Below are 17,867 nucleotides of genomic sequence, written 5' to 3'. Positions count from 1 at the left end.
TTCAAATGCTATGGTGATATAGCAAAATGGATGCCACAACAAGGAAATTATTCCTAGTAATGATACCCTACCTGCGGTAGGACAAGACCATTTTGCCCATTTATTCCAGTTGTCATCCCCTCTCTTATGATAGTTATAATTAGCTACTTTATCCCCAGTTGATGCTAAACTATTTTCAGCTGTAAGGAAGTATGACAGATTTTACCCTTTTCTCATACACTAGATAATAAAGAGGACCAAAACTTGAGTTTATAAACTCTGCAGTGCAAAAGCACACACTTTTTGCTCTAGATTTTAATGTGTAATATCTTTCTTTTTAAATAAACTGTTGTCCTGCTTTACTGAAAATACTGAATTAGAGGTTTTGAACTCTGTGATTGGTTTATGAGCCTTTGCATTTTATTACTCTTGCCAGTCAATTAGACAGTGAGGATACTTGGCTATGACAAGATGGCATTCTCCAAGGACCTCCAACTTTCGGCAAATTTTCGAGGTTCATTCTTTATATTTCATGCACTGATAGTCTTCTGGTTTATGTTAAATCTTCCGGAGATTTTCTTAATGGAAAACTGTCCAAATGCATCGTTATAATTGCTTGTCATTGAGTAAAAGTTGTCTCCTTTCGTGCTTGTAGATCGAACCATTAAAAATAGCCTAGGAACCTACTCCGCTTTCCCGCTTCTGTCGTCGTTTATGGAGAAAGGAACGGATATTAATGACTTTACATTATTTCCTAGTATTGTAACGGACTGTATTTTCAACTAATAATGATTTATTTGAATTGTTTATTGAATCTCTTTTCTTTTCAGTCTTACGCTTCTAAAAAATTATATCTTGTTACCATATTAGATTTGAACTCCACAAATTCTTCCTGAATGTCCCTGATCGATAGTTCTGACATTTCAATTAGTTCCGTTAAGGATTTTCGATTATCGTAACTAACAAACTGTTTCCTACAAAATGTGAAATATACCGATACTCTTGCATTTACTTGTTGTTTTTAGTAACAATTTTACATACTAGGTTTCACCTTGTAAAGACATCAGGAATATTATGTGCATTATCGCCTACCGAAATCTGGATACTCTGCCGTCACCTCTAAGGTCGACTGTAACTTAGGTAAAGGCAGCTCTGTGCTTCATGGCAAGTTTGTTTTCTTTACGAAGCGCTTATGCTACTGCACTACCCATGGTGATTGCGAGTCTTATGGTGGGTTTCTTTAGACTTTCCATACGTAGTTTCTCAGATTATGTGAGCTAAGAAACTTAGAAGAATAAAAAGAAGACTGACAAAATTCGCATTTTTTCAAGTTTTTAACTTGTCATAACTCGTGTGTGCATGGTTCATTTGACTTCATTTTTAGCATACAAACACACAGTCACATCGCCAATACGAATATCTTAATCTTGTTTCTTATCCCTGATTTTGAGTTGCTGTTTTTGCTCTTTCCTGCCCATCCCTACTAATGGCACTACCATGGTATTAATAGTTCACCCTTTTCGCTCCACCTGACCTGACGTATATCCATTACACGACAATCTCGCCTTCAACTTACCTCAACTCTTGCCCTTCACTGTGTCTCACTCCCTGCCCCTCAAAATATATCTCGACTTTCACTGTAATATTACCTTTTACTGTACCAAACGTACTGCGCCGTATCTATTCTTACCTCTTGTAGCTTTTCGTTTTCCACCTGACTTGATCTCCTACACATTTCTTGATTGGAACTCTTTATTTTTATCATGCATGACGGTATCCGGACAAGTGCCCCCCGGACAGCTGCCCTCTGGACAATCGCCCCTGTAGGACAACCGCCCCCCGGACAACTGCCCCCCCGGACAATTACCTCCCTCTAAAGATTAGGTCAGGTAGGGTTAGGTTAAGTTTGGTTAGGTTAGGTTAGATTAGGTTAGGTTGTTAGGTTAGACTAGGTTAGGTTAGGTTAGATTAGGTTAGGTTAGGTTAGGTTAGGGGGCAGTTGTCCTATAACCACGCATGACATATTCCCTTTGTCTCCTTTTTCCTTCACTTGACCTAGACTCTATTCCTTTTCTCCTTCTCTTGACCTACGCTCTGTTCTCTTTGTCCTTCGCATGACCTAACCTCTGTTCCCTTTGTCCATCTGATCTAACCTCTCTTCCCGTTGTCTTTCACTTGACCCAACCTGTCTTCCTTTTGTTCTTCACCTGACATAACCTCAATTCCTTCACCTACCGTGGCCTGATGTAACCTTTCGTTCTTGCCCTCGTGCAGGTTCGCTTTAGTCTTCGCGCGGCCTGAGGATTGGCAGCTGCGCATCCGGTACGTGCAGAGACACGACGAGGGCACGTACCAATGCCAGATGTCCTCCCATCCACCCCTCATACGCACAATACACCTCCAGGTCGTAGGTGAGTACTGATGTTGTGGTTGTGGTGAGGTGCTGTTAGTTATGAGTATTTGTTTTTTTGCATAGTGTACTCCCATCCATCCCCCCATACACATCATACACCTCCAGGTTGAAGGTAAGTACTGGTGTTGGTAGTGGTAGTGGCGAGGTACTGGTAGTCATTTGTACAGTATCTATATTGCCAGGATGTCTTCCAACCCACCCTTCGTATGAACAGTACATCTCCAAGTCTTTGGTAAATACTGAGGCTGATACTGACTGGCATTGGTGAGACACTGGTAGTTTTTGGCACCTCTGTTAGAGAGCAGAAATGATTTTAAATCGACAGATGATGCAGTTGTATGTGCGGAGAGGTACAGTTCATGACCAGGTTTGCGCTACATTAACTTAGAAGCTGACGGAATGGACTCTGTCCCAGTCACTATGACGCGCAGTTTTGTGTGGATTGTTTGACCTGTGAAGTGGAACCAGTAATTTTGAAGGCTTTAAAAATGAATGAATGGATACTTGACATCAGGCACTCTGTTTAGTAATTATCCAGCTTTTCTACTCTCCTGTTCTTGTTTCTGAACTGATGGAAAAGATGGTTTTGATGAAGATGATAAGGACAGAGTTGTTGAGGGTACCACAGTGATACTGTTAGGTGATACAGTACCACAGTGATATTGACAGATGATACATTACCACAGTAATACTGTTAGGTGATATACAGTAGTACCACATTGATACTGATAGATGATACAGTACCACAGTGATACTGTTAGGTGATTTAATACCACAGTGATACTGTTAGGTGATACAGCACGACAGTGATACTCGTAGATGATAAAGTAATAGTGATACTGTTAGATGATACAGTATGACAGGCGATACAGCACCGCAGTGATACTGTTAGGTGATATAGTACCACAGTGATACTGTTGGCATAATGTTGGTGATGGTGGCCTACTGGTAATTTGGAGGTGGTGTTGTTGGAAGTAACTCTTGGTGGAAGAATACTGGATTATTGTTAGTGAACGATTATTTTTTAGGTCAGAGTTGATGCAGAAGCCATACCATCCGACCTTCCAACGCACCATTCACTCTCAGATTGTACTGTAGGTAAATACTGGGGCTGGTGTTGGTGATGGTGATCATGAAGTGCTGGGAGTGGTGGGACATTAGTAGTTATCTATTGAAGTTTTTGATGTTGTTTCCAAAGGCCTTGTGAACCTGATGTACCACAGGAATCCGGGCACTTCAGTCGAGAGTTTTGAGAGTGCATTTCATGATGTTTTGTTGTGTTGTGCAGGTGAGGTGCATGAAGTAAATTAGTGCTGTGAGAGACTGTATTACATAGAGGGCACATCGAATTGTTTGTGAGCTGGATTTCCTGTCGGTGCCGAAGTAGAAAGTGATGATCCCATTTGGGTCTGGATATATGAACTCTTATCTCTCTGGAAAGGGCAAAGGTTTTTGTGGGATGAATTTCGAGTCGGGGCTCGTGAAGGGTGATAACTGGCTGACGTTTTGGATGGCTTTGGTGGGTGTTTTTGTTTCTATATTTGTTATCGAGATATGGCAGTCACAAGATATGATGAAGAGTGGGGTAAGGTGTGGGAAGAACAGGGACCTAGAAACTTGAAACTTAATGGGGATGACCTTTACCTGAGGCCTATTGTGTATGTAAAATTACATGGGAAAACGTGGTGCAGTTACCGTGATACAGTGTCCACTGTCAGCTGAATGCAAATTAATCCATTGCATCCCTCCATTCACTTGCAGCGGAATGGTGCTCTCCCTCCATTCAATGGGGATACAGTTATCGTAGACTCCACCAGAATAAGCCGAGACTATTGACGGTATATTCAGAACTGCTACTGCACCTTTGTTCTGACGTGTTAGTATCTCTTGATGAGAATGGCCCTTCCAGAGTATTGGAAAGTACAGTTAAGCTAATAATATGTCTTAATGTTTTGTCTCCATTGGTGTATGAGAAGCCCATATGCATTAATTCTAAAGGACTGACAGGAGTCAGAGTGGAAGGGAATGAATGTCAGGTAACTGTTAGTCGTGCGTATTTTAGCAATAGTAATCTCCGTAGCAAGCAACCTCAGCAGGTCTTTTGTCATTTGCTTCCTTTGTACTTTTTGCTCCTTTGCATTGCGGCCTTTCTGCATTAGAATGCACAATTAAAATACTATGAACAGAAGAATGATTTAAGTATCAAAGTTATTCCCTGAAGTAATGCACTACAGTGAAGTAATTCACTAGGGTGAAGTAAAAAAAAAAATAAAAAAAAAAACGATTGAGCATGCAAAATCTGTTATCCTGACATGACCGGGCGAGCACAGCGAATGGAGCGGGCAAGCGTAGCGAAGCTATGTTTATGTTCAGCTGAGAAATGAGCGGCCCAACACGACACAGCCCTATCGCGATGGTTTTCAGAGGCTAATAGCTTTTCTATTATGTGAGATAGAGAAGAGATTCTTTCAGCAGGTAGTAGATACATTCAGCAAATTTCTTTTTTTGCTATGTATTTACTCATGAGACCAAAGAAACTCCTTGGAATCCCAGCATTCCAAGGAAATGTACCGAGGGCTTCAATAGACATGCTCAACTATGAGATTGAATTAAAGATTTTTTGTTGTAACTCTGTGTTTTCTTGCATGAATTCTAACAATTAAATATCGGATAATACGCTCATAGTTTTACATGAACCTTTTTTTTATGTTTAGGAGGTGAAATCAGCGAGGGCAATCACCCAATATCTGCGTTTTATCATTCGATCAACAGCCAAGCGTTTACCGACGAAGTTCGTTGACATGGCAGGTCAGGAACAGAAAATTGAATATTGCGTGTGTGTTAAATGCCATAGCGCCTCGCTATATGCACATCCAGAGGGAAACGTGAGAGAGAGAGAACGTGAGAAAGTATTTTAACTCAATTATTCCTCTGTTATTGTTCAACTACTTCACCAGAATGGTTGAAAGTTTACGCCAAGATGAAATTATGGTGATAGGCCTATGTACAAACGCTCGCTCGCTCGTCACGCGCTCACAAAGCTTATTTTACTAGTAGTATATTTGGGGGAGGTGATGGCTGAATCGGTAGAGAGGCGGCCTGCAGTCTTAATGGACCCAGGATCGAATCCCGCCTGGGGCAGGGAACAGTTTGAGGATTTGATTTTCGTAAGAAGGAGACTGTAGTGATCTACCAGAAGACCGCCCACGTGTAAAAATACCCCCGCTAATACCAGTACGCCAGTCTTGTATGTGTTCGGTATGGACGGTGGGTGTTAGCGCCGATGTGGTGACACGTGAAGGTGTGTAGGAGGTCTATTGGGCTTTGGGTTAGGTCCTGACGCCTTTGCCCAGAGTCGGACATATAAAAGAAAAAAAAAAGTTTTCATAAAGGGGGGAGGGGAAACTATGTTACACTAGCGAGAAACTTATATGAGAGTACGGTGATATTTTTTCTTATTTTGACAATGTCTGGACATTTATACTCCAGTGGGGAACAGCTCTCCTTGTGAGGGTCGGGGAAACAGTCTCCATTACACATTTCATCCCTTTTTTCCATCTGTCAGAAGATTATTCAGGCATGCTTAGTAAGAGACCCACATCTCCCCAGTTAGAGAGAGAGAGAGAGAGAGAGAGAGAGAGATTCATTATTGATATTGTCAGGCGAATTTTTCACCTCAGAGGACCGTAAAGTGAATAGAAACGGTCTCATTTTCCCTCCTCTGTAGCCGGACATCTTATATACATGTAATTTATTCTTGATACGGCCAGACGATTTTAATTCTGTGAGGAGAGATCGGACGCAGAAATTAACGTCAGCTAGGGAGCCTTATTAACTGACGAGAATACGGTCCTTGAAGCCTTCATACCCACTTTGATGAGAAGAGCCTCTTGTGATGTAACGAGAACACTGGGGAATAAGGCCCTTGTGCAGAATCAAGAGCTTATGAAGGCAGAGAGACCTCGGAGCCAGCAGAGCATACTTGAAATTTTGAAGAAAGATTTACCGGGAATAGTAAAGCGTTGCAAGGTCTAACAAGAAAGGTAACTAAAGGCAGAATAAATATGAAAGTTGGGAGAGAAAGGATGGTACTTTTGTCAGTTTAGGAGTTTTTTTTTTGGCGCCTCTTCCATACCAATAGATTGCTGCTTTTAATACGTTAATATTGTTATTTGTTACATCAGTTGACAAAGTAAGAGGATGAGATGCTAAACACAACCCACAAGAATATAAGTATTTGCAGAATGGCCATATGTAATATCAGAGTCAGTTATATACCTCTATAATGGAGACTTATTAGCCATCTCACTACTGCAGGTCTGAAAGATGTGCAGCCACCACGTATTGTGATGCTTCCTTTCAGATTCTTACACCCATACTTTTGGCAATGAGTACAGTATAACGTTGCAAATCTAAGCCTGCGATGACGAGGTGGCTTGGAGGCCTTGAATATGACGTACTTTTTAGCTGACGCAATGTTATAGCACTAAAAGAGTAGATTAATTTGTAGGGATAATAATTAATCATGGCGTAACAAGAATACAGGGCAGAGGATCTTCTTCACATCAGCTTTGGAAGCTTTCTACCAACTCTTGCTTACCAGTGCAGTTTTGCATCTGACGCGTTAAAATCCATTTACTTAATATTTTTGCAGACTCTGTCGAAGTGAAAAAAAAAAAAAAAAGAAAGTTAATGACATACCAGATAATATTAACCCTTTCACTATGGTGACATTTTGAAAAAATCCTCGGGGTATATTAGTCAGCATTAGAAAGAATTAGAACTGAAGGGGTTAATAAAGTTTTCTGTAACCGCGTCACTACTACGCGCGGCTCTGCTATCCTGAAAAATCCGACGTCGCCACGTTGAAAAAGTTAATGTGAAATATAGAAATTTTATCGCTAAGGAAAGGGTGCTATGAAGACTCTTCGGCCCACGTTTAGATGACCATAATAGGTAGCGAGAAGCGAGGGGATGAGGGTGGTGTGTGGTGGGCTGTGATGTGACGGGGAGAGGCGTCACAGTGGCTTTGGCAAACCAGAGGTGGTGTGGATCAGGAGTGAGACTTATAAACTTATACTGTATTAAATTTTAGAGTCCCTGTCGTAACTCAGGCTTGTTTTAACAGGAAGGTCGTGAAACATTGGAAAAATCTGCTCTTTTCATTCCTTTTCGGTCCTGAAAAATAAAGATATAATGATTATCCTCACATAACTAAGAACTGTTTTTGCAGGAAGAACAAGAGATAGGAAGGATTCTGCACTCTCTTTGTCATTTGTGCGAAAAAAAAAAAAAAAAAACATACTTAGGTTCCGACAGAGAATTGATATTAATTTTGTTTATAAATCCGGCCCAGTGACATGCAGCGACATGCAAACCTTTCCCAGTTTTGTTCATAAATATATCTTGTGGCATTAAAAAGAATGTGATTTCGGTGTTGGTCTTATCAACGTATTGACGCCTCAGGTCAGGTGAGGTAGTTTTTAAAATCTTACTCTTGCTACCAGCAGACTATATTTCTCTTTGTTTTGGGGATACTTTTCAAACAGGAGTTAGAATAAGCTGAAAAACGCCACCGGGTTTAAGGAATTGATAAATAGAGACGGAAATGCTTGGAGGATCTTTTTGTCCAGGTCATTTGTTACAAGGTGCGGCATCTGGAGAGAGAGAGAGAGAGAGTATCGATAACTTGTGATACATCAGTTTACTTAGCTGTGATACATATTGCATGTTTGGGTAAGATGAGGTCACAGGTAAATGTATTCACCATGTTAGTGCCTTGGTGGGAGTGCATAATGCAATGTTTACCTGTGAGTTGCACCAGGGCTGCACCGCCACTCACAGTATTGTGCCTGTGTTTATACTGTTGTCATCTCGCTCTCAACCCTCGCCTCTATTTTTCTCTCTAGTTCTTTGTTGTCCACTGCCATCACTCTCTCTCTCTCTCTCTCTCTCTCTCTCTCTCACACACACACACACACACACACACACACACACACACACACACACACACACACACACACACACACACACACTTCAATCTAATCCAGCTCTTGTCCCACTCCTCACTCTCATCGTCCTTCTTGACCTCATTTTCCCCCTCTCCTCCTCCTCAGCCCTCTCAGATTTTCAGACTCTCTCTTTTCTCTTTCCTTCCACATTCTCTTCTCCTTCTCATCTCCCAGTTTTCCTCTATCCTTCCTACCCTTCTCTTCGTTAAGCATCAGTTTCACCTTTCTTCACCTTGCCTTTCTCTCTTCCTTTCTCCTACCAGTATTCCTTTCTCCTACCAGTATTCCTTTCTCCTTCCCTGCTTACTCCTTGCCCTCTTCCTCTCTCCTCTTCCTTTATTCCCTTCACCTTTTTTCTCCTCTCATATTCCTCTCTTCTCGTGTTCAGAGTCTTCCTCGTTCCAGTCTTCCTATTTTTCCAAACATCCTTCTTCCTCTGCTTACCCATCCCATACTTCTCTCTATCTCACTCCTATCTTCCGCCTCTCCCGTCTTCCCTCCTTTCCCTTTTCTACCATATTCTTCTCTTCTCCCCTTCCATTTCTTTTTTTCTTCTTCCTGTTTTCACATCTTTTTCTTCCTGTCCCTTCTTTCTCCTCCTCGTCTTTCCCTCATTCCTCCCTCTTCTTCTTTCAGACTCCTTCCTCGTTCCAGCCATTTTTTCCCCAGCTTGCCATTTCTCGTCCTCCCTGACCAACTTACTCTGCTTCTCCCCCCCCCCTCTCTCTCTCTCTCCCACACACACACACACACACACACACACACACACACACACACACACACACATACATACACACAAAACTCTCCCTTCACTCTTCACGCCTCTTCCCTCTCCTCTCACTCCTCACCACTTTCCCCTCTTCCCTTTTCCGTTTCCTTTCATCCTCCTTCCCCCCACCCCTCACACCCCACCCATCACCCTTCACTCTCACCTATCTTTCCCGTAGGTCTTCTCTTTCTCCCTGTCTCCCTTCATTGTGTATGCACCAAGTCTTATCTACTCAGCATTCAATCAGTTTACATTGTCCGCCAGAATCGTTAACCCTTTCATCAGAGTAGATTGTGTGTGTGTGTGTGTGTGTGTGTGTGTGTGTGTGTGTGTGTGTGTGTGTCAGAGATGGGGGGGCGGCGTGTTAGTGTTATGGTGGGTACGAGAGGCGGGAGTTGGGAGGGTGTGAGGGTAGGGGTGGGGGGTCGTGTAAACCACATCCCTTCAGGAACTTCTGGAATTTCTGCAGACACGATGGATATTGGTCAACACCACACCGCTCTACCTGCTTTACCTCCCATCCTAATGTGCGTGTGTGTGTGTGTGTGTGTGTGTGTGTGTGTGTGTGTGTGTGTGTGTGTGTGTGTGTGTGTGTGTCGCTTACTTTCTTTTCAGATCTATTTTAAATTTAATTTAGTCGACAGTTTGCCTATGTAACGAGAGACATGCGTGGATCCTGCCTCTTGGACCTGTAGTCGATTCTCGTTTTCTTGCTTTAGATATGTTGTTATCGTCTTTTTGACCAGAATTTGTTTTGCGTAATTCCACTTGTTTCAGTAATTCGGGTCAGTTTTGATAACGCCTTCACTTCGATGGCGTCATAAGTAATTTGCTCTTTCCTTCTCAAAACGGCTTTGTTGAGTTTTGGGGAGACTTCGAACGGGAGTAATATGTTACAATCTTCATTTATCCCGTCAGTACGAGTGATCTTTCTCATCATCATCATCATCATCATCATCAATACCATCCGGACCTCCTTTCCCACCCTAGGGCAAGGTGAGGAGTAGCAGTGTCCAGACATGCCAAATTGACCCAATCCAATGGGCCACGCTTCCATTCACTGATCCTTGAAGCCCCCGGAATCCTGGCTCTATCGGATACGCCAGAAACATTCACAACGTTCTGTAGCTTCTCATTAACGTATCCGATTGAGTCAATCCCGACGTTGCCATGTTAAAAAGGGGTGCCAAATCCCAGATCATGCACTTCTCCTCACAACATTCATCCAGTCAGCTCAATCTCTTGTCAGTTCCCTAGCCTCACCGACTTCCAAACCTCTCTTCCTCACACACATCCACAATATCTCTTCACCTTCTCCTTGGCCTACCTCGCCTCCTCCCTCCTTCAAATTCGCTCAAATATACCCGGTACCTTTTTCACCATCCTATTGTTATCCATTCTCTCTACATGACCATACCATCACAGTACACACTCTTCGATTCTGGTGTCCACCGACTTCCTCACTCCACATCTTTCACGAATCACATTATTTCGTGTGTGGTGAATGGAGGCGATCTTGCTTACGTTGCATAATACCATGTGAAGGTATTACTCCATGCTAAAATACAGACCCTTCACCCATACACACACATCCCTGACTCATACGTAGTCAAGAATAAGTGACGTGCTCTTAAAAAAACACCTACCATTCTGAGAAGATGGTGAATCATTGGTATATCCGATATGAGCCACCCTGTAATCCATCCATCCATAGTGTTCTGACTTCATCCTGGTGGACTCATGGGTCAGTTAGTCTCCATGCTTTACTGTACTGGGTCATTCATTTTCTTCATCTCTTGATAAGTTCTTCCTCATCTTACTTCATCCAACATTAATTTCCTCTTCTTTCCTCTTGGCCATCTAACATCATATCTTGGAGCAACAAATTCCCACGCATAGTATTTTGTTGTCCACCATTTCTGTCGCTGGTTTATAATAACTACACTGCAGTGCAGCCCCCACACCCCAACATACTCACTCCATGCGCCACACTATCACAACACACAGTCCTTCAACATAAGCTCAACAAAAGACCTCTGGGAGCGAGAAGTGGAAGTGGTCGGTTTCCTGCAGTTCTCAGGGATCAAGAACAAGAGAGCCTGGAGTTGCCACAACGACAATAATAGCAGCAGCAACAGCAACAACAACAGCAACAACATTGTTTCCCTGCTATTTTCAGCTTATCTTCAGCATCCCTCTGCAAATCCACATTCCGAAGGCTGCCAGCGGTTTTTCTCTTATCTATTTCCAGAGTCCAAGTTTTCGCTCCATACACAACTACTCTACAATACTACATTATACAGTTACAACTAGTATGATTAGTCTCACGTTCATTTTTCATGTCAGCACACTTTTTTTCCTTTCGTGTACGATAATTCCCATATCTACGAGGAACATCTTAGTAACAATCTAATTTATCTGTACACACTATACCAAGTTATATAAATTGTTTTACTTCTTCAGGAGGACTCTCCTGTCTTCACATTCATTTGGCTTCCAGCCATACTTTCAGTCCTCTTAATCTTTGTCTTGGTTTCTTTATTTAGATTTGTTTGCGTCGTTTATTTATCAGCAATTCTTTGAGGTCCTGCATCGGTGTAGCTTACAGCTGCATTGTCTTCAAACATTATGATTTAACGCACTCCCTTATACACGTACTCCTTTTTTCACTCCTGAAAATGCTTCAACCATTGTTGGATCTGCATAATTGATGAACAGTGGGAAATGGAGAAAACGTAATTGTTTCATTTCTCTTCCATTTCAGACCTGATTCTGATTTTACTCCTGCATCACCAAAGCCCACAGTTTGGCCAGTATACCTTTTTAGTTTGCTGTAGATCTATCCAGTCGGAATTTATGTTCCGTAGAATTTTTATCAGTTTCATCGACTGGACTCTGTCGAAGGCATTTTTGAAGTTCGCGAAACAAATGAACTTTCTTTGCCATTACCATCATAACATCAGCCGCCTCTATTGTTCCACAGCCAGATCGAAATCTAAACTAATGTTTCCCAGTACACTGCTCTCCGCTGTATGTCAGTCATTAAGTTAACGTTCCTAGCTTTAATTTTTGATCTATGGCATACCAGCTTTATATTAATATATTCGGAGGTTTGGTAACTCGTGTTTTCTTAGGATTAGTTATCACAGTAGTTTTCATGAAGTCGCACGATCATTCTCCATTCGTTTATCACTTCTAAGGCCTTTTAATAATTTTGCAGGGACATCATCCTGTCCTGGAGCCGTACCATGTCTTATGTCCTTCTTAGCTTTATCTCTTTCTAAAAAGACTGGACCTAAATCATCATTCACTTGATCTTCTTGCTCAGTATCGATATTTCCGGGTTTAATATCTCTATCATAAAGGTCTTTAGTACACTCAAGCCATCGTGTCCAGTGATATGAGTGCAGATATTGACCTTGGTAATTTATAGTAGTCAAAGTTGCATGAAACCACTTGACACAGGTTGTTTAATAGTCGTAAGTACTAGTCTGATAGATCCATAGGCTTGTTATCAGACCACAGAGGCTTGACGATCTATTAGTCAATCAGTAAGTCTATCTGTCTATATATATATACACACAGAGAGAGAGAGAGATGGATAGATATGGATAGATGGATAGATATGGATAGATATGGATAGATATGGATAGATGGATAGATAGATATGGATAGATGGATAGATAGATAGATAGATAGATTCTATATATATATATATATATATATATATATATATATATATATATATATATATATATTTTGTGTGTGTGTGTGTGTATGGTACACACGATGCACACGATATAATGTAACCCATCCTACACGAAGTGACAAGCTGAATAATTTTTGACAGCATAGGATGTCATTTACTACGTTGAGTGATAATCATATAACCAGGTAACGCCTGGTGGTTCAGCGGTATAAGACGCCCTAATAACATGTAGCGCGTAAAGGTTTTGATCAGAGGGGCTGGGCATTATTTCCTGTATAATACTACTCAGCGGTGCGATTGATCACTCAGCTTAAATATCAAAACTAAGCAGCCCGGCCCCGATCCACTAGGTTCCTGGGGCATGATTCACGAGCAGATTTATGGTTAGTGCTGCGCTGTCTTTCAGATTTATTGCCGAAGGAACGACGAGGAAAGGGAGTACAGATTCTCCTCATGTCTCCCGTGTCTCCTTCAAAACAAAATTTAGTCATGAGAGGAAATTTCTGACAAATATTTATGTCCTTTTTTCTGGAAATAAAGGAGTGTGTAGAAAATCTCCTTGTGTCTTAATCTTCTTTCATAAACCAGTCTGACTTACGACAGGAAATTGTAAATACTTATGTAAATCTCACACCTGCTGTGGCAGTAAAGAAGTGGATAATGAGATAGATAAACATTGTCACCCACACATTCAAACCAAGTACTGTAGGATGTTCAGGTTGTTGGTTAGGATCATGTGACATCAACAGAGTCCCATCTGCTCCCATTAACTGCATTCGGGTCAATATCTTGCTCATCTTAGAGTACAGATTGTTGGAAGCTCTTTTTTTAGCTTGTGGTGACTCTTTGCTCAAGGCTGCCTTTGCCGCAGATATATTTAAGAAACATCGCTATTTTTGTGACAATCTTTTAATTGACGATAAATGACGGAAGAGGCGTGTTATAATGGTTTTCTCCAAATTAGAATAAAATACGAAAAAAGACAGAATGCTCAGAGAAATACTTTCAAAAAGACAACACAGTCGTTATGGGGATTTGGTAGACTTGCTAAAATTGAAGAATATATCAGTTTATACATAAATACAGTTATTGAAACTTAATTTTAAAAATAATATACTGTACAGTGGCAGAGAGAGATAGAGATAGAGAGAGAGAGAGAGAGAGAGAGAGAGAGAGAGAGAGAGAGAATCCTGAACTGAATACAGGCCATAAAGAAAATGTTCGTGCCACATTCATTTTGCTCTTGGGACGTTAAAGAATTTTGGAGGGGAGGACCGAAAAGTGTGATAGGCATTAATGTGACCCCTGAGACGTATCCTGACGTGGTGGAGTGAGTGAGTGATGGGAGTGAGGCTCAATAAATCATAATAATAATATCGTACACTCCACTATCACCTTCAGTTACTCCAGGTCTCTCTCTTGTTTTAGTATAGATTTCTTCCTCTCCTTTTATTCTCTCTCTCTCTCTCTCTCTCTCTCTCTCTCCCTCAGGACTCATTTTCGTCCTTTCTTCGCACCCACCTCCCATCTCTCACCCCACTCCCGCTTCTCCCCTTCCGCCCTCTCCCCTTCCCCTCTTTTCTCTTCCCCACTTGTTCGCTCTTAGTCTTCCTCCCGCCTCTTTCTTAAACCCAGCCATTCTCCTTTTCCCAGTGTTCACCTTTCTTCAGTTTTCCCTCATCCCTCTACCCTCGTCGACTCCGCTTTCCTTCTCTCACCCTCACACTCTATCTCAGTCCCTCTACTTTTTTTCCCCCCTTCTCTCTCAAATCCCACCTTCCTTTAACTGTTAATCATAATTTTCTCCCGTCTCAACCTTCCTTCATTTATGCCCCTCTCGTCTCCCCTTTCCCCCTTCCTTATCGTTTCAGCCCTTATTCTTCCTGCCTCCCTCTCATGCAGACTCCACCTCCTTTCATGCAACTATTATTTTCTCCTTCCCCTTCTCCTAAACTTCTTTCCCTCCAACTTGTCCCTTTCTCTTCTCCCCAATCTCTCCTGCTCCCTTCGCAATGTTTCTCCCCGTTTGTGATCTACGGCGGGTGAGAAAGGAGGGGAGAGGGAGGTAAAGTTACGGGAGGAGGGAAATTAGGAAAGAAATGAGAGGTTATAGGAGGAGGGCAAAGAAAGTGTGAGACAGCGAGTGTGATATGTTGCATGTGGCTGGATAGGTGAGGGAGGGAGAGAAGGATGGAGAGTTGGAGGGAAGGAGGGACCGGGAGAGCTGGAGAGAAATGAAGGAAGGAGGGCAGTGAATGGATGTTGGGCGGAGAAGGAAAGGGTCATAGAAAAAAAAAAGAATGAGGGAGGAACGAACGAGGGGAAAATGAAGGAATGGAGGACCAGAGAGAGAGAGAGAGAGAGAGAGAGGATCATTTCATGATAAAGAGTAAGGTATACTCGTATATGGTTTTCTATGATAAATACTCTGTTGTTCAGTCCCTGCGGTTGTTTTCCTTGTAAGAGCTTGTGCGAGCCCAGTGAGGTGATGTCAGGTTTGGTTGGGTGAGGCTATGGCTTGTTTGGGCCTTGTGTGGTTAGCTTAGGTTGTCTGTTGTTATGTTATTACTGAAATTTTACGCTAGGTTTCTCGTCAAATGCGTTGCATTTCTTGGCATTGTAAATTAGATAAATTCTTATTCGCTGTTGAACTGCATCTTAGAAAACAATTGTATTGTACATTTTCTTGGATATATTGAGAAACAGAACAGCCATATTTATGTTCAGACAAAGTATGTTAGTTTGTTTACTCTAACGTAACTCCAGCACATTAGTGTGCATTGAATGTGCCATATCAATGCGTAAATCTACCATGTGTATGGAAGCTTTCAACCTGTGGACATACTAGTTACTGTATCCATGTTGTATGGTGGACCTATGTTTCTTGATGAGAGTGGAACTGTAGTCCCATCAGTATTGCGTGACTGAATCCACGGGCATTCTTGATATATTGTGCTGCATGTTATATACCAGTAAAGTGCGCTTTGTGAGTGTGTGACTAGTGAGCAAGCATTTTGTATGCCTGTCATCTTTATTTCATCTAGGTGTAAACATAAACATTTCTGGTGAGGTAGTTAAACAATGACTGAAGGATAATTGAGCTAAACTATTTATTTTCTCTCTCTCACATTTTCTCTGGATGTGCATATAGCGATGCCCTTTAGCATTTATCACACGTGCAGTGTTCAATTCCCTGCTCCCGACTTGCCATGTCAACGAACTGCGTCAGTAAATGCTTGGCTGTTGACCAAATGATAAAACCCAGAAATGGGGCAATTACTCTTGCTGATTTCACCCCCTAAACACAGAAAAAAAGCATTTGTGTAAAATTATGAGTGTAATATCCAATATTTACTTGGTAGAATTTATGCAAGCATACACACTGTTGCAACAGGATACCTTTATGTATTCAGTTTCATAGTGGAGCATGTCAGTTGAAGCTCTCAGTACGTTTCCTTGGAAAGCTGGGATTCCAAGGGGTTTCTTTGGCCTCATGATTAAATATATAGTAAAAAACAATATTCATTTAACCACCATCCACCGGGTTACGTGTATACACGTCACAATCAGACTTGGGGAGGGCCGCAGGGTGACGTGTATACACGCAATTGTCTTCCCGCCACCATTTGAACCAGCCGCCATTTCATCTCGCTACCAAAGGGCAGGGAGGGAGTCCCCGCACTGCACACAAGCCAGAGTCAGTCTGTCATGTGCCTTTCCAGGTGTACAACGCTACCTTCAGGTTCCTCTTCATCAAAAACCATCCACGCTGCCTGTGGCCAGTTGCATCATCCACCTCTGCCAAGCCTCTTTCCAAGGATACTAGAAAAGGGCTCAAATGATTGTTCCATTAGTCATGCCTTGGATGCCAGTGTCTCTAGTTTATCAAGTAATGGAGATATTATCATGTTGAGAGAAAAGCCATAGTTGCTGCCGCATTCACATCCATGAACACATCTGTTTTCCATGGAGAAAATTAGTCCTTTCATCACGTCAACACTCATCGGCACGACGACCAACAGACCTGGGAAAATTATCATTCGCAAGAAGAAGAGTCGTTGAGTAATATAGTCTTTAATTTGTTTCTCTAGCTGCCAAAGTTTCCGAGATATTAAGGTTTGAAAACAGGTCATTTTCGGGAAAATGCCCATAGTGAGAGATGACCGGTGCTATTTAATCACCCGGCGCCGAGGGGTTAATATATCTACTACCAGCTGAAGGAATCTCTTCTCTTTCTCACATAGAAAAGTCAATAGCCTCTGAAACCTATTGTGGTGACCTTGTCATGTCGGGCTGCTCATTTCTCAGATGAATGTGAAGATCGCTTCTCTCACTGCGCTCGCTCATTCATAATAACTCTCACTGGATGTGATATTGGGTGGTAAGTATGTTGATCGGGAGTTTAGACACTCAGGGTACTGATTCCTCTGCATATCATAGAAGATGTATGCAAAATTATTTCTTTTTCATTCATGTGTAGCACCTACATGCCAAGACTCAGTGTATGAGAGCAATATGTGCTTACACTCTAGTTCTTATTTATTATCTTTTACAACACTTTATTCAGACCGTTGATACCACTGAGCCTACAATATCCATTTTCAAAGGATGTAATATTTTTGCCTCATCCCTCCTCCAACAACTTCCAAAGTCCACACGAATTTTGGAAACTTCATCGATGGAGCAGTAAGACATCCTTATTGGTAATTTATGTAACTGACTTCACTGTCTACTGACTTGTAAAACAGTGGGTGCTGTGCCATAAACCCACCCAAACCCATTGTCATTCATCCCTCGGAATCCCTCTCAACCCACCAGCCTGTTGCCTCCCATTCATCCTCCACCTCGTTTACCCATCCATCTCCCATCCTCGATCCCCCAGACCACCAACCTGCTCTCTGCTAGACAACCCCCACCACAGGTCTCTGTTTTATCTAACAACCTCCATCTCAAATTTGTCTAATCTAACAAATAAGTCCCATCTCA

The 17,867-nt window shown here is 42.0% G+C and overlaps 1 protein-coding gene across 1 annotated transcript in view; it reads left to right on the top strand.

Moving 5' to 3' along the window:
* Window positions 1-17,867, top strand: part of LOC145409363 (lachesin-like) — a 172,918-nt gene that overhangs the window by 40,644 nt on the left and 114,407 nt on the right. Inside the window, exon 3 of the mRNA XM_080279832.1 lies at window positions 2,254-2,390. Within this exon, the coding sequence (XP_080135958.1) occupies window positions 2,254-2,390 (137 nt within the window). The remainder of the gene's footprint in view (window positions 1-2,253; window positions 2,391-17,867) is intronic.

This window comes from Coenobita brevimanus, chromosome 80, assembly GCF_032717465.1.
Source record: "Coenobita brevimanus isolate Jiangsu-jjx chromosome 80, ASM3271746v2, whole genome shotgun sequence".
Taxonomy (NCBI): domain Eukaryota; kingdom Metazoa; phylum Arthropoda; class Malacostraca; order Decapoda; family Coenobitidae; genus Coenobita; species Coenobita brevimanus.
Note: the sequence above shows the minus strand (reverse complement) of the source record. Positions and strands in the feature narration are given on the sequence as shown.